The sequence below is a fragment of the Equus asinus genome, chromosome 27 (genome assembly GCF_041296235.1).
Source record: "Equus asinus isolate D_3611 breed Donkey chromosome 27, EquAss-T2T_v2, whole genome shotgun sequence".
Lineage (NCBI taxonomy): Eukaryota > Metazoa > Chordata > Mammalia > Perissodactyla > Equidae > Equus > Equus asinus.
Genome location: NC_091816.1, coordinates 1,092,923 through 1,119,806, shown reverse-complemented (window position 1 = coordinate 1,119,806; position 26,884 = coordinate 1,092,923). Strand labels below are relative to the sequence as shown.

The 26,884-nt window shown below is 46.2% G+C and overlaps 1 protein-coding gene across 14 annotated transcripts in view; it reads left to right on the top strand.

Annotated features, from left to right (window-relative positions):
- CSGALNACT1 (chondroitin sulfate N-acetylgalactosaminyltransferase 1) overlaps window positions 1-26,884 on the top strand; it is a 342,149-nt gene that overhangs the window by 208,846 nt on the left and 106,419 nt on the right. For 13 of the 14 annotated variants that reach the window (XM_070499792.1, XM_044751081.2, XM_070499794.1 and 10 more), the window contains one exon: window positions 25,934-26,858. In XM_070499792.1, coding sequence (XP_070355893.1) covers window positions 26,225-26,858 — 634 coding nt within the window. In that variant the 5' untranslated portion in view covers window positions 25,934-26,224. Of the gene's footprint in view, window positions 1-7,486; window positions 7,823-25,933; window positions 26,859-26,884 lie in introns of all 14 variants that reach the window. The other variant, XM_070499790.1, reaches the window with a different exon arrangement.

Here is a 26,884-nt window from a genome sequence, read left to right as displayed (position 1 = left end):
GTGTGTGTGCAGTGTGTGTGTGTGTGTGCAGTGTGTGTGTGTGCAGTGTGTGTGTGTGTGCTGTGTGTGTGTGTGCTGTGTGTGTGTGTGCGCAGTGTGTGTGTGTGTGCGCACGTGTGCAGTGTGTGTGTGTGTGTGCTGTGTGTGTGCAGTGTGTGTGTGCTGTGTGTGTGTGTGTGCGCGCGTGTGCTGTGTGTGTGTGTGTGTGTGCGCAGTGTGTGTGTGTGTGCTGTGTGTGTGTGTGTGTGCAGTGTGTGTGTGTGTGCGCAGTGTGTGTGTGTGTGCTGTGTGTGTGTGTGTGCGCAGTGTGTGTGTGTGTGCGCACGTGTGCAGTGTGTGTGTGTGTGTGCTGTGTGTGTGCAGTGTGTGTGTGCTGTGTGTGTGTGTGTGCGCGCGTGTGCTGTGTGTGTGTGTGTGTGTGCGCAGTGTGTGTGTGTGTGCTGTGTGTGTGTGTGTGCGCAGTGTGTGTGTGTGTGCTGTGTGTGTGTGTGTGCGCAGTGTGTGTGTGTGTGCGCACGTGTGCAGTGTGTGTGTGTGCTGTGTGTGTGCGCGCGTGTGCTGTGTGTGTGCAGTGTGTGTGTGCTGTGTGTGTGTGTGTGTGTGTGTGTGCAGTGTGTGTGTGTGTGTGCGTGTGCTGTGTGTGTGTGTGCTGTGTGTGCTGTGTGTGTGCAGTGTGTGTGTGTGCTGTGTGTGTGTGTGTGCGCGCGTGTGCAGTGTGTGTGTGTGTGCGCGTGTGCTGTGTGTGTGTGTGCTGTGTGTGCTGTGTGTGTGCAGTGTGTGTGCAGTGTGTGTGTGTGTGTGTGTGCAGTGTGTGTGCAGTGTGTGTGTGTGCTGTGTGTGTGTGTGTGCACGCGTGTGCAGTGTGTGTGTGTGTGCTGTGTGTGCAGTGTGTGTGCAGTGTGTGTGTGTGTGCTGTGTGTGTGTGCAGTGTGTGTGCAGTGTGTGTGTGTGCTGTGTGTGTGTGTGTGCGCGCGTGTGCAGTGTGTGTGTGTGTGCTGTGTGTGTGTGTGTGCACGCGTGTGCAGTGTGTGTGCGTGTGTGTGTGTGCAGTGTGTGTGCAGTGTGTGTGTGTGTGCTGTGTGTGTGTGCAGTGTGTGTGCAGTGTGTGTGTGTGCTGTGTGTGTGTGTGTGCGCGCGTGTGCAGTGTGTGTGTGTGTGCGCGTGTGCTGTGTGTGTGTGTGCTGTGTGTGTGTGTGCTGTGTGTGCTGTGTGTGTGCAGTGTGTGTGCAGTGTGTGTGTGTGTGCTGTGTGTGTGTGCAGTGTGTGTGCAGTGTGTGTGTGTGCTGTGTGTGTGTGTGTGCGCGCGTGTGCAGTGTGTGTGTGTGTGCTGTGTGTGCTGTGTGTGTGCAGTGTGTGTGCAGTGTGTGTGTGTGCTGTGTGTGTGTGTGTGTGCGCGCGTGTGCAGTGTGTGTGTGTGTGTGTGCGTGCGTGTGCAGTGTGTGTGTGCTGTGTGTGTGTGTGTGCGCGCGTGTGCAGTGTGTGTGTTTGCTCTCTTCTTTCTCGGGTACCTGGAATGAGCTTCTTGTCCAGACCAAGCGGCTCACAGAAGAGAGCGTTCAGAAAATGGTGCCTTGTCATTTAAATACTCCTTTTCCTTCCATCCAAAACTAGACGATCTCCTTGGATAGGAAATCTTTTCCCTAATAAAATCCACCCATGCCAAAGTTCCCTCTTCTTTTGTATAAACATGGTTTGTCTCCATTCCAGTATTTGTTGAAAACCAAAGACCTCTTCTGTCAAAGCTGAGATTCAAGTGAGAACTGCCAACAGAGGTATTTGACACAAGCCTGAAGGGACTGCATTTAAAAGTAGCCCTCTGTTCTTCCATTCCAGACACTCATTTTAAGAAATGGGAACATGGAAATATTCAAGAATTATATTTATTTTCTATTACAAAATGCATTTTAATGAAAATATTGAAAACCAGTAAGAGCCAAAGTAACAACAGTAAAAAATTTTTATTACTCTACAAGCAGAGAAAATATATCTGATTGTGCCATATGACCTGACGAGGCAGACAGGGTTGAGGGAACGGCAAGTACAGCACAGTGTGAGGAGGGCTAGTTTAGGTCAGCACGTCGGTGGGGCATTTAACCTGGAGTCATGCAAGGCTTCTGGAAGGTGGTATCTAAGCTGATGCTGAAGGACACGTGGGGGTTATTCAGGCAAAGTTGGTGGAGGGAGAGGAAAGACTTCCCAAGCAAAGGGAACAGGACCAAGTTCTACAGGCAAGGAGAAGGCGGAACACGTTGAGAAATCTGCAAGGTCAATCAGTATGACTGAAGCACAGAATCCAGGAAGGAGGCTGAGAGTGGAGGCGGGAGACGAAGGGGAGATCAGATCGCAAAGAGCCTGGCCACCGTGTTAAGTCTGGAAGCGTTTGTGTTGGTGGTGTTTCTTCCCATCTCTTACTTATGCGTGATAGTTTCTCTCTAGCTGTAATCACAGTGCAAACAGTTATTCAGTAACAGGTATTTATAAGCATTTACTATGTGTCAGAAACTTTGAACTCGAATTTAGTCATTTTTGTGTCTACACAGTGAGCCAGCGTGGTGGGAACCTAGGGGGCAAGGAGACGGGGTAGAAGAAGTACTTTATAATCCTGACCCAGGTGACGTGATGGCATAAGTATTTTTTTCCATGTTTCCAACCACACAGCCCTTTCAACAATCATTTCAAGCATCCATGTAATAATCCAACAGATGGAAGGACCATAATGAACTGGATAGGGCATGATTTTCTGGTTGCATATTTAGGTGGTTAGACTGTTTGGGTAACAAGGAGCAAACTCCCAAATAACACATGCAGTTAGGAAATGTAAAGAAATACACGAAGGCGGCAGGAATCTCATGGGAACCAGAAATGTCCATTTTTCAGGATCTGGGACAATTGTAGAGATGTTGTCTCATTACCTGTTTAGCATCAGGAATTTGTGATCTTTAATCTGGTGTTTTGTGGCTCTGCTACTCGCTCTGTGTCTTTGTGTAAATTCCACCAACCAGTTGGCTAATTCTCTCAATATTTCTTCATTCAAGAGGGAGTCTGGTGGGCCCAGCTACTCAACACCACTCTTAGGCAGAACCTTCTTTCCAGGCTACCTCATAGTTGTCTTCTCTCCCTTCCCCCAAGGCCATCTGTGTTCAACAGCCCAAGACTGTCCCCTCAGCAGGAGGTGTAGGAGGAGCGTCATGTCATGGAATAGGTCCGGGCGGAGGTCACAGTCACCTCGGCTACTGTTTCTAGTATTTGTCTTTTCAGGTTTTTCTTGAGGATAAATATTGCTGTGCTGCACGTCTCTATCTGTATTCCTGGTATTGTCTGGCTTGTGCGATGTTTAGCAGGACTAATACCTCCTTTAGTCTGGCAAGCATATATTTATCAGGACAGTCTTGGTTGCATTATGGCGCTTGGCATTTTTAAATTTAATTTAATTTTATTTTAAAGATTGGCACCTGAGCTAACAACGGTTGCCACTCTTTCTTTTTTTCTTTCTGCTTTTTCTCCCCAAATCCTCCCAGCACATAGTTGTATATTTTAGTTGTGGGTCCTTCTAGTTGTGGCATGTGGAACGCTGCCTCAGCATGGCCTGACGAGCTTTGCCATGTCCGCGCCCAGGATCCGAACCAGCGAAACCCTGGGCCACCAAAGTGGAGCGCGCGAACTTAACCACTCAGCCACAGGGCCAGCCCCTTAAAAGGACATTTTTTTACTTAACACTTCCTGACATTCTTGATTTACAGAAACTTTGGTCTAAATTCCCTCCCTTCCTTCCAGTCAAAAAGTACTTACTCAGTGCCTGCTATTTGCTACCCCTACCCTAGCACTGAGCTTCAGCAGAGAATAAGACATTGAGGACCCCTCTTGTGATGGACTTAACTTTCTTGGGGGAAAGGTAGACAATAAATAAGAAAATTAATAATGAGGTTATTTCAGATAGTTTCTTCTATGAGGAAAATGAAACAAAACGTGATAGAGAGTGCCTAGTGATCAAATCCTGCTTTCTGATGGATGAGCGGCACGGGGTCTGTGAGGAGAAAATATCTCAGCTGAGACCTGACAGATGAGAAGGAGCCAGGAGGGCAGAGGTCTCAGGAAGAGCGTTTCCAGGCAGGGAGAGGAGATGTATGTAAGCCTGGGGGCTCAGAGAAGAGACAGGGAGTCAGTGGGGCCGTTATGGGAACCAGGGGACAGGGTGGAAGACCTGCTTTATAACCCTGACCCAAGTGTACAGCGAGGTCATACAAACTCTGCCATTTCCACTGCCCTCCTCAGAATTATCTCCAGCTTGCCCTGACCAAAGCACCACTCTTTGGTTTTTCCTCCATCTCTGCTTCTTCCAGTCTCCTTCAGCTCAAGAAATTAAGCCATCCAGTGGCTCATGTTACCCTTAATACCTCCTTCTTCTCACTTCATCCAAATTGCCCAGCCCTTCAATCCTACGTCCAACAGAGAGCTCAAGTTCGTCCCTTTCTGCCCACGCCTGTTGCCCTCATCCTAATTTAAACCCCTGTTATCATTTACTTGGATCATTGCCTTGGCCTCCTGGCTGATTTCCCACCAGGGCAATTATGTCTGTTCATATTATTTTGCCCATTTTCTAATTGGATTGTTTGTTGAGTTTTGAGACTTCTTTATATGTATTCTAGATACTAGTCCTTTGTCAGATATGTGGTTTGCAAATATTTCCCCTAGTCTGTAGCTTATCTTTTCATCCTCTTAACAAAATCCTTTGCAGAGCAAAAGTTTTTAATTTTGATGAAGTCTAATTTATCAGTTTTTTCCTTTTATTCATCATACTTTTGGTGCCAAATCAAAGAACTCTTTGTCTAGTCTTAGATCCCAAAGATTTTCTCCTAATTTTTCTAAAAGCTCTATAGTTTAATGTCTTACATTTAACTCGTGGATCCATTTTGAGTTACCTTTTGTATAAGATGTGAGACTTAGGTTGAGATTGTTTTGGGGAGGGGGCAGCTGTGAATGTTTAACTGCTCCAGCATCATTTGTTGAAAAGGCTATTGGTCCTCCATGAAATTACTTTTGCACCTTTATGAAGAATCACTGGGGCATATCAGTTGGGTCTATTTCAGATTCTCTCTTCTGTTTCATTGGTCTGTGTGTCTATCCCTCTGCCGGTATCACATAATGTTGGTTACTGTAGCTATAGAATAATTCTGGAAACGGGTAGACTAATTTCTTTCATTTTATTCTTCTTTTTCAGATTGTTTTAGCTCTTCTAGTTCCTTCACCTTCTCTTATAAATTTTAGAATAATCTCGTCTATGTATGAAACAACTTTGCTGAGATTTTTATAGGAATTCCATTAAATCTGTATATCAGAATTTGGGGAGAATTTATATCTTTCCTATGTTGAGTCTTTCAATCCATGAATTCATTTATTTAGAAATTTGAATTCTTTTATCAGTGTTTTGTAGTTTTCAGCACATAGATCATATATATGTTTTGTTAAGTTTATAGCTAAGTATTTCGATTTTTTGAATGATGGTAAACGCTATTGTATTTTTAATTTTAGTGTCCATGTGTTCATTGATCATATGTGGAAATACAATGGATTTTTGTATTTTCTACATAGACAATCATATCATATGCAAATATGGGCAGTTTTATTTCTTCGCTTCCAATCTGTATGCTTTTTATTTCCTTTTCTTGACTGTTGCACTAGCTAGAACTTCCAATACCAGATCTAATAAAAGTCGTTAAAATGGACATCCTTGCTTTGTTCCCAATTCAGTATTTCACCATTTCCCTCTAGTCTTAGTTTTCTGTGAGCTTTTGTCATAAATGAATGTTGAATTGTGTCAAATGCTCTTTTGCATTAGTTGATAACATCATGTGATTTTTCTCCTATAGGCTGTTCATACAGTGTATTGCATTAGTTATTCATGGGTTCAATTCACCATCTTGCAGTTGGGATCATGTTTAGTTTTTAAATTTCCAGAAATTGAATTGGAGGATTCTGTTTACCTCAGTTATAAGAAACAAAATCTTACTTTACAGTTGTTAATCTGAGTCTATAAATCATTATTTAAATGATTATGAAGGTGTAAAATGTTATTGTTAATGGAGATTTAATTGAACTAGTGTTTTTGAGGTTGAGTGTATGTTTTTTCTAAACTTTCTAATCAAGAGCGTTCAGTTGATGAATGACCCATTACAAGGAGGTCTATTTTACACAGCAATCACCCTTCACTGCTGTCGTTGGAATAGAAATTGTAAATTACTCATTTATCTAGACCATCGGTTTTGGAAGTGGTTTAAGGAGGAGTTTGGAGTGTGAATCCTTCTTTGAGGTGCTGGGGATCACCCTGGAAAAATTTTTCCAGGCCTTTAGAGAGCTGGGAAGCTTCACTAATTATTCCATAGAACTAAACATGGGGAGAACGTTTTTTTCTTATTTATTGTATGATGTGGATAATAGGCACAGGGCTTACAACTTGAAAATAGATTTAAAATTTTTAAGTGTATTAGAAACCTATCTCTCGACACATTCTTTCCCTTGAAGCCTTTGCTGTTCTTCCGAACCACTCTGCAGGTCCTCACTGCTAACTCTGTGCCCTCACCTGCTTTAACCCGGCAGCATCTTTTGGCCATGTCAGCCACAATATATATTTTGGCAGCTTTCTGGGATTTGAAGCTTCTTCTGGGAGGAAATATTGTGAAGTGCAATGGATATACACAAAATATATTGTCATAATCACCAAAACTGTTTGGATTGCAAACTCCCCACGTGACATGAAGAGGAAAAATTGTTCCCCAATACAAGATTAGTCCTAATAAACTGCCTATCATGACTATTCAATTTCTTCTAGGCATTTTTTTCTGCCTCTTTCAGCTGTCGTCCCCTGGGCATGTTAGATGTGTGTGAGAAAGCTGAGGTCACTTGGGGCTCCTCCATTTCTGATTCAGTTTTCTATTCCTCTGCCTTTCGTTCTGCCAAGAAATAGTTCTTGGTGGATTTCATTTAATCTTCTCTGGCCCAGGGCCTAATGGTGGCTGCAGGGCCATGATTGGTGTGTTTTCCTGCTTCCATACCACCATCTACAGCAACGCCAGAGGCGGCATTTGAGTCCTCTGCAATTTGCTTCTTTATTGTACAACTAGTCTTATGCAGCTGAATATTACATGCAACTATGAGCTTGCTAATACCAAGTGTTTTTTTTCAAATTTTATTCTATTTTTCACGTCACGTTACTGAATAGGATATATTTTCATTATCATACTTATTTTAAGTTTAGACGTTTGAAAGGAAAGAAGACCAAATGCTGGATGTGAGTATCTCAAAACAATTGATTTGGTGTGGGGGGAGGGCAAGGGAAGACTTTCTAGAAACTTTTGGAGGCCATATTTTGGTGAATAGTAAAGATTCTCATTTTCCTTTCCTCATGGTTTTGAACATCTTATCATTCGGGGTTTTTTAAGAAGTTCTATTTAAGCTTTGTTTTTCATATGTCTGATTTTTTTCTCCCCAGTTAGATCGCATATTCCTTGAAGAAAAGGATCTTTAAAAATTTCTTCTGTACTCTTACTGCAAGGAACATTATAAATATATTGTAGATGCTCAAGAAATTGAAACTGAATGTTATTCTGTGCCCTCTGTGCCATAGACGTACAAAATGGGCAAGATCCAGCCCTTGCTCTCAAAGTGCTTACATTCTGTTAGGAGGATGTCAAGTCCATAAAAATATGTGATCGGAGATGGAGTATGATATGAGCCATGAGAAAGATGAAATCAAACTGCTTGGTGACTAAGCAGGATGGAATATAGAGCAATAAAGAAAAGCTTCATGAACAGCTTGGCTTTTAAGGTAAGCCTCGAAGAAGGAGTAGGATTTGCAAAGGGATAAATTAAAAATAGGGAGTGAAAAACAAGAGAAGGCCATTTTAGACAAAGATTACATCATGAAAGCAGGTACTGTGGTAGGGAACTGCTGAGTACGACTGACAAGCAGCTTATTTTCTAGTGCAGCTGTTGTACAGAGAGGCGGGGGGTCGGTGCAAACATTGTCCCCAGGCCAGATGGTTCCAAAGCTAGGCATTTGGCCAATACCTAGCTCTCTGGCCGTCTCTGCTGGGCTCAAGTGGCCTGAACATGCCCCTCCGGGAAGCTGGAGAGCGCATTGCCTCTCCAGGCACCTCTGCCATCTGCGCACTCCTGCCATTGGACTGTGGTAGGAGGTGAGGCTGGAAGGCGGAAGAGGTCCAAATTACAGGGACTTTGAGGGTCAGCATGAGGAGTTTCCAGTTATTTATTTTTAAAATTGTGATTAAAGCTGCGAGTTTAGTGCAAGTGTAACGGCAGCTGTGCGGGAGGATGTGGAGTGAGAAGGCCGGGTAGGGAGCTCTTTTGTAGTGATCAGAACCTAAGGAAGAGAGATGTTTAAGGGAGGAGCAAAGAGGGGACATATACCAAAGGCTTTGTAGCACGGATAATGTTTTTGAAAATACCAAACCGAGTGTTCTTGTTCCCACTGACTCCTAATTGTTCCTTGTTGCCCTGTGAGTTTCCATCCATTGAAACTGGGATCCTTGTTGTTTCTGAAGGATGGGAGATACTGCCCAGGTGAAGCAGCCATGGCTGGGCTTCCAGGATCAAAACAAGAGTTTATTTGAAGGTCCATAGTGAGACAGTAATCTGAAAGCAAGCCTTTTATATATCCAAAAGCTGGGCTTTATTGAGAGAGACAAAGAAGGAAACAACACAACAAAAAAGATCTGTGCTTTCCAACAAGCAAAGCTGACAGTCTAAGCATAGAATTTACAGTCAGCCATGGTATTGATGCAGGATGTGGCATCAGGACTGTTTTCTTGAGAATGGAAAAGAAAAACTCAGGCAGCAGGCAGGAAGTCAGGAGATTCTTAGGAGACAGTCTCCTCCACTCCTTTCCAGGAGCCTCTGCCTCCAGGGAGCAGGGAGGGGGCAGACGGGAGAAACTGTAGGGCACTATCTGCTGGAAGGGGATTGGGCTCCCGACTGGACGGTGACTGGTCGAGTAATCCTTGATCTGCCGGAAAAGAATCACTGGATTGCAGTGAGTAGACCACAGTGGGAGAGAATTGGCGGTCTGTTCCACGAAGACCGGGGCATGAAAGTCAAGTTGCATTCAGTTGTAGAAAATTAAGTTCTTTTCTTCCAAAGAAGTCACAGCTGATGTAAAATTTCACCTTGGCCGCACTGTGGAGAGGCGAGTTGCTCAGGCCCATTGCCGTGAGGTGGGTAAGGTTTTGCCTCCATCTGACACTTGGGGAAGTTGGACGCAGAGGTCAGTGATTTGCCAGAGTTATTTAGTTGGTAAGTGGCAGTGGGAACGGGATGTGGATTGTGGAGATGCCACTGAATTATGAATTTTGATTGAGGACCAAAGGAACATCAGAAATTATCCAGTCCAACTCTGGAATTTTTCCAAATAAGGCAACTACCTTAAATAAATGAAGCGATCCACTCGAACTGTCCATGTCGTTAGGGCTGAGCTGGGCATTTGGAGTTTCTTCACCAGCCTAGGATACTGGATACTGGATTTGGCCTGGCAAAATCAGTAACTATTCCATTTGACATACATTTCCTTTCTTAGTCATTAGCTGATATGAGTGACTATTCTGACAGGCTGATTGATTATTTTGCAGTCATTTAGAAAACTTTTGCTTTTGGGATTTAAGTTTTTCCATCTCTAAAATAGGGATGAGGGCCTGGCCCAGTGGCTCAGTGGTTAAGTGCACGTGTTCTGCTTTGGCGGCCGGGGGTTCACCGGTTCGGATCCCAGGTGCGGACATGGCACCACTTGGCAAGCATGCTGTGGTAGGCATCCCACATACAAAGCAGAGGAGGATAGGCATGGATGTTAGCTCAGGGCCAGTCTTCCTCAGCAAAAAGAGGAGGATTGGCAGCAGTTAGCTCAGGGCTAATCTTCCTCAAAAAAGTAAAAATAAAATAAAATAAGGATGATAGATATCTTATCCCTCTTATCTATTAGGGGAGTTGAACAAGGATAAAGTTATAACTGGTAAAGAAGTAGCAGACAGGCATTTTGCCCAAGTAAGGGGGTGTTTGGTATTTTGTGGGTGACGCATTGACTTTGTTTTTGTCTGTGATTGGACAAAATTATGATGTGGCCTTATTTTGTTTCTTTTTGTCATGGTCTCAGTGTAACCTTGTGTGGGGCTGGTGTTCTTTGAGATGGTTTGTGTCTGCTAGGAGAATACATGGCCTTGCTGTGAGTGTTAGCTTCTGAATGTCAGGGACTGCTTTCGTTTTTTTCTTTCTCGGTTATGAAGAAGTTGAGTATTCAGGGAGATGGAGACCAAAATATCAGCTTTGTTACAAGGTTAGTTAGGAGAACATGGTTTGTGTATGTAGCAAACATGGGCTTCCTAATATTGAACCTGGCATAGGCAGACTTCCCTACTCATGGATTCCACTGGAAATGCTTAGGCTGAACCCTCTCAGACAGGGCCTTGTTCTCCAAGTTCATAACAGTATAATGAACTTGGAAGTCTTTGGAAGTTCCTTCTCAGTCTCCTTTGCAAGCTCATCTCCTTTTCCTGGTCTCCAATGTTGGAGTTCTTACAGACTCAGAACCAGATTTTCTACTCACTCTAGACTCTCCTTGAGTCATGTCATTCAGTCTCATGGTTTGACTACCATCTATATGTGATGACCCCGAATCTCTATCTGCAGGCTAGACTTCCTCTCTGACATGGCTGTTCGCCATCTCCCCCTGGATGTTTCAGAAGCACTTGAACTTCCCATGTCCAAGGCCAGATTCATAATCTTCTCCCTAGATTCAATGTCCCAGGTTCTCTGCAGCCTGATCCTACGGCTCTGCCCCACGCTCCAGCTACCCTGACTCGCCTGCATGTTCCGTCTGCACTTACGCCTCCAAGCTCTGCCATTCAGTTGTTTCTGCCAGAAATGCTCTTTCCTCCTTTCTCTGCCTTGCTAAACTCCTCCTTCAAGACCTCTCTCAGGTATCGTCTCCTGCAGAAAGCCTTTTCTGAACCCTCTAGGTTGGATTGAGTGCCTCTCCTCTGTCATTCCCTTCTTGCCTTTTGTTCCTCTGTTAAAGCAGCTCGTTGATTTACTTGTTCATGTGTCTGTCTCCTTCACTATACTTTAAACTCCTTGAGGTCAGGAATTCTATCTTATTCATCTCTATGTCTTGAAATGTATCTAAGTATATCTATATCTAAGTATAGGCATATAGATCTATCTATATCTTTATATAGCTATAGATCTATCTATATACAGACAGATATAGATATCTAGTATCTTGAACTAGACTTGGCACTTCATGGGTACTTCAGCAAATGTTTGTTAAACCGCTTCTTGCCTAACAACTTTGTTAGCATTTTGTCCAGTCCTGGAATGACCAGAACGTTGGTAATTGTGAAAAAGTAAGCCAAGTATCTTTTTTTTAATCTGGTTGTATTTTACTTTACTCAAGATGTATTTCAGAAAAGTAGCATCTAGATTGAAGTTTATAAAGTACACAGTTTTTTCCTATTAAATTACATTTCAGAAAATGAAATGAAAATACATTTCTGATTGACTGCCATTGAGTTGTGACTTCTAATAGTTTAAGTAATATCTTTATTACTTTTATTTTTATTATTATTTAGAGGCCCTTGAATAATGGCTGTCCCACCCTCCTACTTAAGGGAATACAAGCTTCTGGGGTGGATGCCGGGGCTCCTGCCTGCCAGTCTCCCGTTCTTTTCCCAGCCCCTTCCGGTTTCGGGGCACAGCTGGGTCGGGGTGGGACTTGACAGTGGTGAGCTTTGGTGGGCCCTGACCGGGATCCCTCTGTGGGCAGCAGAGAGGAGATGCCTCTGGCCTTACCGGCTGGCGGCTTGCACTGCCGAGGGGCTCAGGTTATGGGACTCAGCTACCCTCCCAGAGAGGCTGCTCTCGCCCTGCTCCCAGTTGGCAACTTCCCTCTGGGTCTCTTACTGCACCTTTCTGAGCGAGGCTTATGGGGTCCTGGCTCATCTCTCTGAGCCAGAACGCACACTGAGCAGTCTCTGCCAGCTGCCAGTCCTGTCTCTGAGGGGAGGGAAGGGCGAGTGTGCTGTCTGTGCAGAACTCTGCTGGGAAGGCCCCTCTCAACACACCTGGTGCCAGGTAAGGGATGGGCAGTGTGTGTAGGGAGTGCTGAGTGGGAGCAGGCAGGGAGAGAAAGGAGCTGGGAGGGATAGGCAGGTGCCTGTGATCCGAGAATAGACGTGGGCTTGAACAGCAATTCCTATGTAAACAAGGATTTATTTTTCCTGAGTATCACCTTCTAATTTGATTTTCTCAAGCTATATTCCTTTGAAATTTCTGCAAGTTCTCAGTGCCAGTCATAATGAAGACAAAAGCAGTAATGATAGCACCCATCATGTTGTAGTTTGGACTCTGCAAAGCGTTTTCACGTTTGTTTAAAGAAAATTGACATTCCCTTTTCATCACCTTTGCACCTGGGATTGTGTCCCCTGGAAGGAGACCTCGCCCTTGTGGATAGATTGGATGGAGAACACAGAGTGTCCGTACCAAAGGGCAGGCTTGTGTTTCTGAATTGTTGGAGATAAATAGTAAGTGATATGCAGCTCTGAGGCCTGAAGCTGTGGTCAGTCTGTGTTTTGTGCTGTTTCTAGATTTCCTTGGTTGCGTCTCAGAGCTAGGGTGCTGGGTTTCAAGTGCCTGCGGTGGAGATGGTCTCTTTTTTTTCTTTTCTGCATCTTTTATCTGATTCTTAAGCTAAGGTTGTGGAATGTATGACAAAGGTACCCTGCATATTGTTATGTTTTTGCTTATGTCAGTCGTGTCACTGAGCCAGAAAGTTGGAAATAAACATCTGCCAAGTGTTGGCAAGCAGCAGTGTTAGCCCTCTGTAGCTAAGGAAACTCCTTAAACATCTTATGTCATTACAGGCTTTTAATAGAGATAAAGTAATGTGCATTAAAAGCTGGACCCCTTGGACTCCCTACTCCACAGGATGATTGCATTTAGATCAATCTTGAGACCCGTTAATTTGGTTCCAAGAAAAAAATTCCAACTCTTCTTTTTACATAGAAGGAACTAATATTAAAAAAATAAATAAGCACTGTGACAAGACCCTTATATTTTCACCTTGCCCTGGGGCACATGAAAAAGTTTCGAACACTAAGAGACACAATCAGACTAGAAAAAAAATACAGAAAAACATTAGACACTGTCAAGAAAATGGTGAATTTTTAGAGTTCTTATCTTTTTCCCTTTTTTATTAAGACAGTATGCATCCTAATAGTGCAATTGGAGTGCGAGTGGGAAAACCTTAATTAGACCAGCTGTCCATTTTATATCCGTGATCATTTAGGGATGCTCCCAAGTGTCCCCATCTGTGCCTAATAACAGTACCTACCTCAAAGGGTTCATCTGAAACTGCTCTGATCCTCTCAGCCAGAACAGTCTTTCTCTCCTCTGAGCTATAGCACATTTCGTTTATATTACTAACGATGATCACAGTCCCCTGGTATAGCAGCAGTTTTATACCTGTCTCTCCCGCTGCCCATTGCCCTTGTGAGGACAGGGACCTCGACTGGCCCTTCTCTTTATCCCCACCATGGTTGCCATGGTCCTTTTCACACAGTAAGCATCCTGCCCATGTTTGATGACTGGGTAGAGAAAACTCACGTTAATTGTAACATCCTTGCTGACTTTCAGAACAGTGATTTTCTGTGTTCTTGTTCCTGTGGAGTGTATGCCGCCTCCTGGAGTCCCATCTGTGGTCTCTCCAGCAGGCAGAGTGGGGGGCGGCGAGCGCCGGCTGGTTTCGGGACCGCGGCTCCTCTCCGCAGATGCCGGCTGCGGTGCAGGTTGTCCAGCGTGGGATGAAACACGGGCTTTGTTTTGTTTCTTTGAGGCTGTGTGGTGCAGTTGTAGTAATTTTAGCAATTGTTGCAGACTCTTGTGCGTAACCAAAAGGGTGGTATTCCAATTTATCTTCAGAAAGAGGCATTTTACGCCCGTCCTAGGCAGCTTTGAACTGAGAACTGTCATATATCAGGATAACGAAGTGCAGTCAAAGAAGGGCCCAAGGAGCTCCTCTTACCAGAGACGTCTTGAAGCCTTATTTTGAGAAGCAGCTTTTATTGTTTTAAAAGTTTTTTGAACCCCAGGAATATCTCTAGTACCAGCAGCTGAAATTAGAACACTGGCGTATTGAATCATATCGTTTTGAGCTACTGGAAAATTGCATTTCAAAAATATCTTAGGAGGTTCTGAGATTTCTCCCAAATAGTACCTGCTGTGCCCTTGGCAGGTCTAAATCTGGCTGCATTGTGCCCGTGGTCTGAGTGGTCAGTTCTCTGGTCAGAAGAGTTTGCTTGGTGCTTGCAAACTCATGTCTACAACCGTGCCATTTATTGTCCTGAGACCCAAATGGTGTCGAAGAATCATAAGCCCCCCCACCCACCCCGTGTCATTCCGCTGTGCCGGGCACTGAGCTGAGCCTTTCAATGCAATTGCCTTCTAAGAATCTCCCAGCAACCCGAACGAGATCCGTACTGCTTTGTTTAAATGGCAGTTTGGGGAGAACTTTTCAGATATGCTATGGTTTTCTTTTCACAGATAAACTCTGCTTTTTGAGATGATAAGGATGTGAGAGAGGTGCTTTGATTTAAAATTTGGGAGTGCGATTCCGAGGTAGGAGACTGGGAGTCTGGAGTTCTGGGCTCTGGTTCTGACTGTGCTTTCAACCAGCTTTGTAACTTTGTATAAATAGCAGCTATTTCTTTGTGGTTAATTTTTCTCATCCATAAAATCATGTCAGTGCTGGCCTTGTCTCTCTGCTGTGGTTTTGGCCTTACGTTGGCTCCCATAGATCAAATATTGACCCTGGGCCAGGCGCTGTGCTGAGCACTGTAGGTGCACGACCTCGTTTACTCTCTGCGAGGACTGTGGAGGATAGGCTCTCTGTGCCCCTGTATTCAGGGAACCAAGGCTGAGAGAAGCCACATAACAGCAGGACTCAATGGTCTGAACCCCAGAACCTGTGCTCTCAACCCCTGACTGCAGTGATAGGATGAAAGAAGATACCAGACGCGAAAGCCCTGGTGAGAGTCAAGACACGCCTGAGCGTGCAGCCTTATCAAGGTGCAGGGGTGGGCGGCGCATGAGCTGCTGTGTGTAGGATCTGCAGCAGGTGGGCAGAGCCCTCCTTCCCCGGGCCTCCACCCACCGCACCTGTCAGTCCTGCAGGCAGTGGAAAGTTGGCATGTCCAAAACCAACCTTGTCTTTCTGCTAGATCTTCTCTTGTCTGTGTTCTTTTTCATTGGTAGTTCCATCCTCTGAGTCACCCAAGCTAACCCTGGGCCTCATTCTCAATGGATGCTCCCCTCCCCCCATCTGATTGGCCTCCAAGTCCTGGAGATGGTACCCAAGACATAGTTCTTGAATCCACCCTTCCCCCAGCATTTGTGCTGTTGCCTCCACGTCCCTTATTTAGAACACTGTAGCGGTGTGGTGGCCTCACACCTGCTCTCCCGAATGCCCATCTTTCCCTCTCCGGTCCATCTCAACACTGCCCATTTGCTAAAATTCAGTTCTGATCATGTGACTCTCTTTTTTAAAGACTGAGACGGCTGGCTAGCCATTGCCTGTAGGTTAAGTGTAAATTCCCTGCTGTGCTGTAGCGCCTGTCTTAGCACAGGCTGCTATTACAGATTACCACAGACTGGGCGGCTTCAAAAGTGTTTATTTCTCCCACTTCTGGAAGCTGCAAGTCTGAGATCAGGGTGTCAGCATGTCAGGTTCTGGTGAGGACACTCTCTATATGGGGCCCTTTGTGTAAAACGTCTCTCAGCTCCTCTTGCCCCAGCTGGTCCCTGAACAGGTGCTGTACATTCCCAGGTCAGCCTTTGCTCTCTCTGTGCTTTCCCTTTATGATGAACACGTGTCTGGCAGAGCATGTCGTAGGTTACAGAGAAGCGGTATGGCTTCGGGCTCAAGAGCACAGACAACAGAGATGCACCTCCTGGGTTAGAAGCCCGGTTTTGTCATTTTGCTGCTGGATGACTTGGGCACCTAACCTCTGCCTCAATGTCCTTCTCTGCAAAATGGGTATGATATTAATAGACCCTGCCTCATAGGAGACATCAGAGAAGTAGGAAGAGATGCAGATAGCATGGGGTCATAGATGGGGAAGTGAATTTTTACAGAAAGAGTACAGAACAGTTTAAGAGTGATGCAGGGAGCACGTGTTAGTGGAATATTAAATAGTATTAAATTGTAAACCAAAATATGATTAAATAAGCACTCTGTGCCATCTATCTGTGTAGAAATAGGAAATTCCTATTGCAGATACATTTCTTTATAGGAGTGATATTTTGAAATGTTTTTAGCTGCCCCTTTAAAAACCAGTTAACCCCCGGCAGGGATAGTGGACTATAAGATAGAGTTGGCACCACATGTTGGAAGTAGGGAGCAGAAGAGTGGATGAGGAACGCAGAAGAGGTGCCCAGAGGCGTGGTGGGCTGGAACCGGAGCCTTAAACATTTTGTCTCCAGTCAGCTCTGGGTTTCATTTTGTGAAAAATAGTAATATGTTTTGCAGTTATGTAATATTGGACATCCCCCTGTTGATTTTTTTTATATCATTGATTCTATTTCCATCCTTAGATAGATGGCACCGAGAGAGAAGGCTTTGCTGATCTGGCTTCGTGGGGTTTCTAAAATAATTCTGTGTAATCTGTGCCTTCTTGAGTCCTCTTATATAATAACCACTTTGTAAAAGAAAGCCCCTTGTTTGTGTGCTGATGTCTTCCTTGGAGATGGGGAAGGAAGAGGAGAACTGAGAAGACTTAGGCGGCTTATTTCATTTTGACTAAAAGTAGTAGTTTCCTTCTCAAGCCTTCGTACCTCAAACGCACCAGCAAAACGCGTTGAAGTTCTCATGAGAGCGGCTGTCAATTCAGGGTGTTTCCAGGGGATGTTCCTTTGGGCCATGCTGTGGGGATGGAGAGCCGGCCTCTGCTCACCCGCTTCTTGCACAAGGCCTGGGGCAGACCACGCTCACACGTCATGCTGACTGAGGCCGGGATTGGGATGAAGAGGACAGAATGACCCCCTCGGGAGAAGGCAGCCATGAGGTGACCACAAGTGCCAGAGAAAAGCAGGCCTTGGCCCCCTCCTCGGGCCATCAGTGCTTGTACTCCAGCAGGGAGCCTCCCTGAGGGAGCCCTGGATGGAGGGGGGACAGTATCATATACATCCCCTAATTCTTGCCTTCAGGTCAGAGCCCCATGTTGCTCTTGTAGACACTGGTGTCTGCATCTGGTTCTCTTTAGAGGCTGGTTTTTGTCCTATTTCTATGGCTTTCCCTGCTGCCTGTGTTCTCAACCTTCCTGCTCCTTTTCTGTGGCCTACTTGTGGGCATTGCCTCTCTTTTGCTGCTTTTCTTTAATTTTGAACATGTTGCATACTCCATCTATGCTCCGAAATGTCAGGCTGACAGAAGTAGATGACTGTGCTGGTGTTTTGGGATGTAGAGCCCACTAGCCGTGTGGCACGTCACCCAGCCTCCCTGAATCCCAGTTTCCTAGTCTCAGAGAACAGGCATCAGCGACTCAACTGAGGTTTGGGTGAGACAGCGGGTAATGCACGAGGTCTGGCGATTCTCCAAGGTCCTCGGTGGACCCCACTCTAGGGCTGCCCAAGAGCACCCCGGGGCCCTGCTGTTGACTCAAGGTGAGCACTTTGACCTTGCTCTGGGAGCTCAGTGTCTAGAAATGCTTTAAGCCGTGGTCTGGTACATGGTAGAGGCATTTACTAAACCTTGTTTCTCATCCTCCTCTCCTCTCCTGCTATCTGCTAACAAGGCACGTGGATCATCTTCTCAGGAAAGAGAAGCTCCAGTTTTCCTCTGTGCTGCCTTCACTGGAACTCAGGCTGAGCCCATCTCAGCCTGGAGCCGCCTCGGCGTTCACAGCACAGCGTGGTGTGACTCACACCTCTGACCTCATCTTGGAGTCGATATTGCACCTGCCCAGGCTCTGTGCTTCTGGCTTAGCTAGAAGGTTCTTGGCTGCGGAGCATTGCTCACTTTTAATTAATCCCCTCATTAATTAACAGCGTGCATTTCCCTGGAAGCTGTGCCGCGTGACCTTGGGTCCTGTCTCCCTGGGGGCCTGCTTCCCTGAGTCTCCTCAGATGTCAGGGCTGACTTCTACCTGCACATGATCACATTAGTTGACACGTGGTGCATGGCCATTGCATGGGTATCTCCTTTTGCTGTGTCTGGAGGAGAGAAGCGAGGACTCAGTGTTTGGCAGGAGAGAATTCCATCATGATACCAGCCAGCATCTTAACTGATGGAGAGGTGTTCTCTTTTTCCCCTTTCAAAGAAGAACATCTCTCAGTTGATTAAAAATTCCGCTTTCCAGAATGCTTTTTAGTTGACCTGTCTTAAATCTGAATGTGGGTATAAGCTCCTGGCATCTGCTCAGAAGCACTTGAATGTGGCAGAGGTATTCTGTCCCCGACTGTGGGGCCAGAGCATGGCTTGCACTGGGCATGGCCGGGATCGGCATTATTTGTAGGGATAGTGTGAGTTTGCATAGCTGGTGAGGGCTGTGGAAATGGGAGTCACGGCTAAATGAGGAGGCAAATAATTATAGAGAAACAGTGCTTAATGCCACATCTGAGGGGCTGGGTAAGCCTATGCATAGGAAGACTATGAGTTTAGAAGCAAGAAAAATTAGACACGTTGGGTGCAGAATGAGGAACGGGTCTCGGCCAGCAGTTCAGGACTGTTAAGGGTGATGAGCAGTATGGCCTAGTGGATAAGAGCAGGGTTTGGCATCAGACAGAGCTGGATTTGAAACCAGGCTTGGCCACTTGCCAGCAGTGCACCTTTGGCAGGTGGCTTCACTGCACGCAGCCTCAGTTTCCTTATCATAAGTGGGGATAATAAGATTAGCTCATAGGGTTGTTCTGTGGATTAAATGAGATAATGTTTATAAATTGCTTAGTACGATGTCTGGCCCAAAGTAAATGCTTGCTAAGTGGCTGCAATTACGAGCAATAGGAGGGTGGGGGAACCTGGTTTCGCGGGGCTCTCCCTTTGAGGTGCAGGCTGCCTCCACCGGCCTCCAGGAGCCGGCAGGACAGAGGGGCAGACGGGCACCGGGCAGGCCTCCGGGCAGGGTTTTGGCAGCTGACTCAGCCCCGCATGTGTGCTTGAGCCGTCTTCCTGTTGGGAAAGATTCTTTATTCCACTTGTTCTAAGTTACTTGAGCAGGTGCCTTCTCTCTTCACTCTCTAGGCTCCACGGCCTCTGCCTCTGCTGACTGACTGTCCTAGATCCTTCCTGAAGCAAGACTGGAGGTGGCGGGGGTGGGGGGAATGGAAAATCTATGCATGTTCAGGAAGACCCTCTCTATCAAGTCTTCTCTACAGACGTTCACCAGCAAATTAAAAACCAAAATCAAAACTAAAGAGAATAGCAAAAAGGGTTTGGACCTGTTTCCTGGCTCTTCAGCTGTGGAGACGTAATTAATCTCTGTGCCTTCATTGTCTGACCAGGAGACCCACCCCCCCGCCCCCCCCACCCTTTTATTTTTTGCCACAGTTCCCTTCCTGTTTCAAAGTAGGGAAAAATTAATCAGAATGATTCCTTCAGAAGACCCTTGTGGAGCTGAGGGGTGGAGGGGCATTCCCTACCAAGAAGGACTCCCTGTTCTTTTGGGCCGCCCGTGCTGGGCCCTGGGGAAGATGCTCTCAATCGGGATGTGGGAGGCCCTCAGAGCAGGCCCTCGAGGGGCCGAGTCCAAGTCCTGGTCCTCTGGGATAGGACGGGAGGGGAGGGCATTCCTGGCAGAGGCCCTGCAGCAGGTGTTGGGGACCCTGAGGTGAGTCACTGGGGTCGAGAGGCACGAAGGTCACCCTGAGGAGGGGAGCAGTGAGGCGGGAGCGAGGCGCCGGGCCCTGGAATCAGCCGTGGCCGCAGCTCTGCCCCGTGGAAACCTGAAGTGCAGCCGGGCGGTCGGTTCCGTGGGAACCTGAGGAGGGTCCCTGGGGTGCCCAGGATGGTCTATCAGGGTGAGAAAACATTTGAAAAACTTTTATGCTGCGTTGTTTTAGGGGTAATATTTTGTGAATACATAGTAAACCAATACTGTAAAACTTGTATGTAACTTGTAAATGAATAAATTTACATATCTGGTACTTGTTCAGATGCTATTTACTGCCTGGAACATGCTATTTGTTTCCTAAGTTTGGAGGCAGCCATCCTGAGTGCCAAGGTCAGAGGAGGACAGCGGAGCCGGGGGCAGGGCGATCCCGCGCTCACGGGTGGGCTGCTCATGGGGCGGGAGGCCGGTCCTCCCTCTGTGAGGTGGCGGCAGCACCTCTCTGGGACAGACGGTGACGCTGGCTGCTCCTGTCTTGCTTCAGCTCTTCCGTTGCTGACAGGAACACACCTGAGAATAGAGCTCTTGGCACATGAACAGATGCTGACTAAGACTCAAGGGAAAAAGAAACCCGCGTTCCAGAAAGATCTGTGACTCCTGAGAACCCGGTGCTAACGCTTCCAGGTGTTTGTGGTTTGGGGAGATTGCGAGCTCTCCTGTGCTCATTTTCTGGCCATTGTAACTGCTTAGCAAGTACCTCAGCCCTAGCCAATCATGGACAAGAGACAGACTCTTGTGGACTCAGCAGAGCAGTTACAGGAGGTGGTGGTATGTCCTCCTTTCCTGCAAGAGAAGGCAGATCTAAAAAACATTAGGAAAAAAGTCAGTAAACAGAGCGCTGGGAGTGGGGGCTGGGAGCACCTGGGGCTTCCAGCTCTCGTGGTGGCTTTCATCTGTCTCTTGTTGAATTTTCCTCCAGTTCTGCATGTATTGTTGGTCACTCACTTCAGCCCCTCAGTCCAAAGTGGGAGGCAAACACACAGGCATGAGAACCGGGGGCGGGGTGCGGGGAGGCCACCGTGGAAGCTGGCTACCACACCCTCATCCGGAGCTAAACTGAGGTGGAGGGAATTCTGAAGAAGCCATGTGTTTGAGTAAAGTTTGCACTTTGGCTTTGTATACATTTCTGAGAGCAACTGAAAGCTCTTTGAATAAGAATCCTTGCACGCCACCTTTTCCACACACATTCGGGATGGTATGTTTGCCCAAGAGATACGACCTCAGTTTATGTTGCATCAGACAGCTGATCCTTTCACTCAGGTTTGGCTTGTGCCCGTTGCCGTCAGAGAGCTGATTGTATGTGCCAAAGTGGAACAGACCCTCACGGCGGCCGTGGGGCTTTGGTCTACCACTTCCTGGCCCAGGAGACACTGCTTGTTTCTTTCCCCCAACAACCCTTTGGCTATGCCTGCACACGGGGTGGAGATGCCTCGGAGAATTTATTGCTGCTCCTTGAATAGTTTCCTTTATCACTCACAAGGCCTGTCATTGTACTGTGTAGGGCTGCCTGACCTGGTCTCACCATGAAGCCACCGTCCCTTCTGCCTGCTGCTGACCCTGACAGCATTTCATCAGTGGGGCTTGTCCGGAATCCTTCGTGATTTATGAGCTTCTTGTGGATATTAACAAACATGTCTTGTCAGGCTTTCTGTCATAGTACACAGCTCTTGCGACCAAAATGGTCGATGGGGTGTGTAGAGTGAAAGGCACACACCCATCCTAGCTGCTTCTGTCCTGGCCGTAGAGATCCTAATTTCCACTGTCCCCGTTTGGTTAAGTGTTCAGCTCTGGGCCCAACTTAGCCCTGCCTTGGCTTCACCCTCAGATGGCTCCACTCTAAGATGAAATGATAAGCTGGACCTGTAGCCACTTGCATATCTTATCTTAACAAATGGTGTCCATTCCTAACATCTATTTTAACGTTTTGTCATTTAAAAATTTATTTATACTTCTCTTCTCAAATCCTAATACTCCCCCCTGCCCCCACACACACATTTGGCAGGTGGGAGCATGGTATTAACGCTTTCTATCTATGAATGGCATTTGTCTGTTTGGGGCTCGTTTATGGTTATTTGAGAAAACCTGAATTCCTCTACAAACTGATAAATTACTGATGTTGGAATTTGTGCTCGGTCCATCATTTTGTCTCCTGTAACTTCTTAGGCCATGCCTTGAATGTAGTAGCTGCTTAATAACTATTTGTTATAGGGATGGATAACGACAGTCTCCTAGATGGAGTGGACTGTGACTTTGACCCATTGGAGGGTTGTTACTGAGTTATTTGGAGATCTGGGGGATGTCCAGGATGCTTCTTGGTCTGGGCAGGATGTCAAGGCTGTCAGGGACCTTGTACCTGGAGTCTGAGAAACCCACACCATTGCTGGACCCCTTGGCATAGGCCCACTGTGTCTTTCACACTCTCTGCCTAAATGTTCAGAAAGTGCTGTAAGCTCTTCAGCAGCCCTCTACCTATATACCCCAGGAAAAAAACTCTTAGGGTTATTCTGGCCTGAGGATGATGGAACAGCAGTCTGCACTGAGAACCCTCTTCCAGGCTGAGAGTTTTGGAATAACCTTGCTTTAGGTGGGCTCGGACCTGGATGTCACTGGGAAGCATTGCTCTGCAGTGCTGTTTTGCCTTCACAGTGGACTGTGAAGAAGACTTCTCCCAGCCGTCTTGTTCCCCAGAGATTCTAAGAATGACAGCAAAGCCATTGTGCTGGATGTTCTCGTCAACCTAATCAATAAATCCAGTGTTTTGGACAAGGTGTGTCACAGAACCATCCTTGGGGACCTGGCCAGGGACAGGAGAATATTGAGGAAAGTGATAGTAAGGATGGATGTTTAAAAATCTAAGTGGCAAGGAACCTGATGAGCACAAAGGATTTTCTATAGTTAAAAAATACAAATGTGCATCTCTCTTCTCCCAAAGGTCCTAACGTTGGCTGTTGATAGGGGCTCCATCTTGCTTTCCACTTCTTGCCTGTCCCCAACCCCCCGCAAAGCCTGAGTTAGTCCAAAATCTGGGTGCCTTTTCTCAGTTTTAAAATAGTAGCACAATGCTGCTGTGATCACACAAAGCTATATTTTCACTGTCATCTCTGACTTGTAATAGTGCTTGGTAATTACATGGTGCTTTCCATCTGCAAGCTGGTAAACACATTATAAATCTTAACTCTTTGATTCTCCCAACACCTCTGCGGAAAGAGGAAGAGACTGCACAGTGCCTTTGAGGTTTAGCTGAAGTTTGATCTGGTGACATCTCATTGAGGTGTTCGTTCCTGTATGTAGTAGAGCTGGTAAAGAAGCATCTGCTCTTAAGAGTGATGTTCGGGGCTGGCCCCGTGGCCAAGTGGTTAAGTCTGCGCGCTCTGCTGCAGGCGGCCCAGTATTTTGTTGGTTCGAATCCTGGGCGCGGACATGGCACCGCTCATCAAACCACGCTGAGGCAGCGTCCCACATGCCACAACTAGAAGGACCCACAATGAAGAATATACAACTATGTACCGGGGAGCTTTGGGGAGAAAAAGGAAAAAAATTAAAAAAAAAAAAATAGTGATGTTCTGTGCTGCCAAATGAGAAAGCTGAAGTCTCCATAGAAGCAAGAGTCCGAAGGATCCGCCTCCTGACCTCAGCGAGCAGATCTCTTGGCCTCCGTGGCTTAGCCAGTTGTTATTATTTTGAGTACAGATTAGATTTCTAGAATCGTTAGAAAATATTGCGTCTGTTAAAGGATGCAGGGGCACAACTTTTAATTATTTTGTTTTGTTTTGTAAAAAGAATTTTGTTTCTGATGTATGTTGTCTGACATTTAAAAGGAGAAATTCATCACTGCTCCTTTGGCAGTAATTTTTGTGGCATTTTGTTTTTTTAAAAAAGTAATTTCTTCCTAAAATCTGTTTTTTTCCGTCTTTTTACATCCAAAAGAATGGAATACCAAATAACTTTGAGATTTATCGCAGTGAATTTCAAAAGCCAGACTAGACTTTAAAGAGACTTACAGAACAACACAAAATAATTATTGTACAGTTTTAAATTTCTTTACCCATAGCTTCAATACATTACTTCACTTAACTAACATGATTTCAATTTATTATGCAAATGTAACAATTATTCCATTAAAAAATATGTTAGAAAGATTGCATACTTTGTTTTTGCAGCACAATAAATTGTGTTGAATGTTGCTTTTTTTCCTTGATTTGCTTATTTTGTCTTTAATGACAATCTATTTAAAGTAAAAGTGTTTCAAGTGGCAGAACAACATGATAATCACTGGTAATTTAATCCTTGGATATAATGCGTTCATCTGAGAGAGTCCATTAAAAACAGCAAGGTGCCGAACACCAAAGCTGAGATGTTTTTAATCACAGAATTACAGTAATTATACAAATCTGAGGTTTTCATCAGACAGAAAAGCCTTCCAGGGCTAAACATGCACTTTAGACTTAGCGCTAATAACTGTGTTTTGTTCCAAATTATAGGAGCGAGAATCCTCAGGCCAAGGGAAATATTGTAGAGAATGTTATGTGTTGACTTTTTAAGGAAAATTAAGAAATAAACTACTTTGATAACATCATATCTGTAAGAGTCACATAACTGGGTGATAGAAGAGGAACTCTCGGGTGTGGCCATAGTCCGTAGTCAGATAAAGTCAATGAGCCTGTCACTGTCTGCTGTATTTTCAGCATAGACAGAAGGCTAGAAGGAACAGATCTCTCTTCTCCCAGGGGTCCTGAAGTTGCTAACTAACTGGAGTACCTCTTCCAGTTGGTAAATGGGACAGACCACCAGTAAATGGGATGATTATTGGCCCAGAATCTGGATTTCTGGGTCAGGTGAAGACCATGTACAGAATAATTTAGTTATTGTGGTGATTATTAAAAGTGTCAAATTTTTAATAAAATGGCCAGGACACAGTACCCTCAAGGAGCTTGTTTTGAAGAAGTGATATAAAAAGATACATCTAGGAAGGTTTTATAAAAATCCCGCTAAACAAGAAATTTTATTTGATCTAGTTTCCATCTATCATTCTTTATTTTTTTCTGGCTCAAATGGGTAGGCGAGATGAGGAAAGGGGATTCAGGAAGGGAGAACACTGGGAGGGAGCGTGCTGTGGGGATGTCCTGCTGGGGGAGGACGCAGGGAGGACGCCTGGGGGAAATGGAGGAGGCCAGTTAGGATGGCCCCTCATCTGTCTCTGGGGGTTTGGAGGTGAGGTGCAGAGCATTATTCGAATGCAAGGCCCTGCGATCTGTCTGGGTATTTCTGATGGGCACTCAGGACACAGAAGTCCTTCTAGAGGCTGTGGCAGAGACAGGCCTGGGATTTGAGTCCTGACAAGACAGTATTCTGGTTTCTGTTCTCCCAACCCCATCCCTTTCTGTGGTGATCTCATCTGTCTGCAAGCAGAACTGGAGTCAGCTGGAACAACCGTCCCCTGATTCCTTCTGAATATGTTAGCATCCACATTTATTATTTGCATATTTGAGCCTCCGGTGCTTCCCCACCTCCTTATCAGAAAGCTTGAAGGCCATTTGGAACCAGCTTGCAGCCCTGCCCTGTGCTGTAGGCCTCACTTTTTGCATCCACTAATGCTGGGCAGGCCCTGGCCGGGGAAGTCCCTGCCTGCCATTTCAGTGTTATTAAAGTTTTGCTTTTTCCCTTTTAACTTTCAAAATAATATGTGCCATTGTGGAAAATTTACAAGATACAGAAAAATATAGAGAAGGAGAAAAATCATCCAGAGAGAATCCCACCCAAAGAGATTCACGTTTTGCCATATTTCCTTCCAATCATTTTTTCTGCATCCTTTGTTCTTTATATGCATAGTTCTGCAAATACATAGTTGTCTTTTGATTTACAAACATTTAACTATTTAATCACCTGTCATAAGCATTTCCCATAAACCTCATGGGATGTCTCTTGACTGTTGATTGCCATAGTGAACATATGGGTGTTCACCTTATTAAGTGTCTTGTCGTTTGTTCTCTTCCCAGGCCCCCTCTTGTCTGCCGCACATCTGGAAGGCTATGATGGGAATGAACGTGAAAACTTGGAGGTTTCACCTAACTCGTTGCTTCTGCTCGGAAGATCACCCTTTAGAAGTGGGAAAGCTGCTGCACGTGGTGGTCGACTCCAAGGGACAAGACGACATGTAGAAAGCGATGGATGAAAGCACCTCAGGGAGCCGCCGACGCATGCTCCCGGTGGCCTAGTCCAGGGAAGCCCTTCCGCGGGGCTCTGGCATCTGGAATGCCGCCAGTTCTGGACGCAGGGCTGATTCCTGAATGAGGATGGTCCGGCGGGGGCTGCTTGCGTGGGTCTCTCGGGTGGGGGTTTTGCTCGTGCTCCTCTGCTGTGCCATCTCTGTCCTCTACATGTTGGCCTGCACTCCAAAAGGCGACGAGGAGCGGCTGGGGCTGCCCCGGGCCAACGGCCCCACAGGGAAGGAAGGGTACCAGGCTGTCCTGCAGGAGTGGGAGGAGCAGCACCGCAACTACATCGGCAGCCTCAAGAGGCAGATTGCGCAGCTCAAGGAGGAGCTGCAGGAGAGGAGCGAGCAGCTCAGGCATGCACAGTATCACGCCAGCGAGGCCGCGGGCCTGGGGCCTGACCCGGGGCTCCCCGAGAAGCCCCAGGCAGATCTGCTGACCTTCCTGCGCTCGCAGGTGGACAGGGCGGAGGTGCACGCCGGCGTCAAGCTGGCCACCGAGTATGCCGCGGTGCCCTTCGATAGCTTCACGCTGCAGAAAGTGTACCAGCTGGAGACGGGCTTGACCCGCCACCCCGAGGAGAAACCCGTGAGGAAGGACAAGCGGGACGAGCTGGTGGAAGCCATTGAGTCTGCCCTGGAGACCCTGAACAGTCCTGCGGAAAGCGGCCCAAATCAGCGTCTTTACACGGCCGCGGATTTCATAGAAGGTCGGCAGGTTTGTGAATTGGGGCGG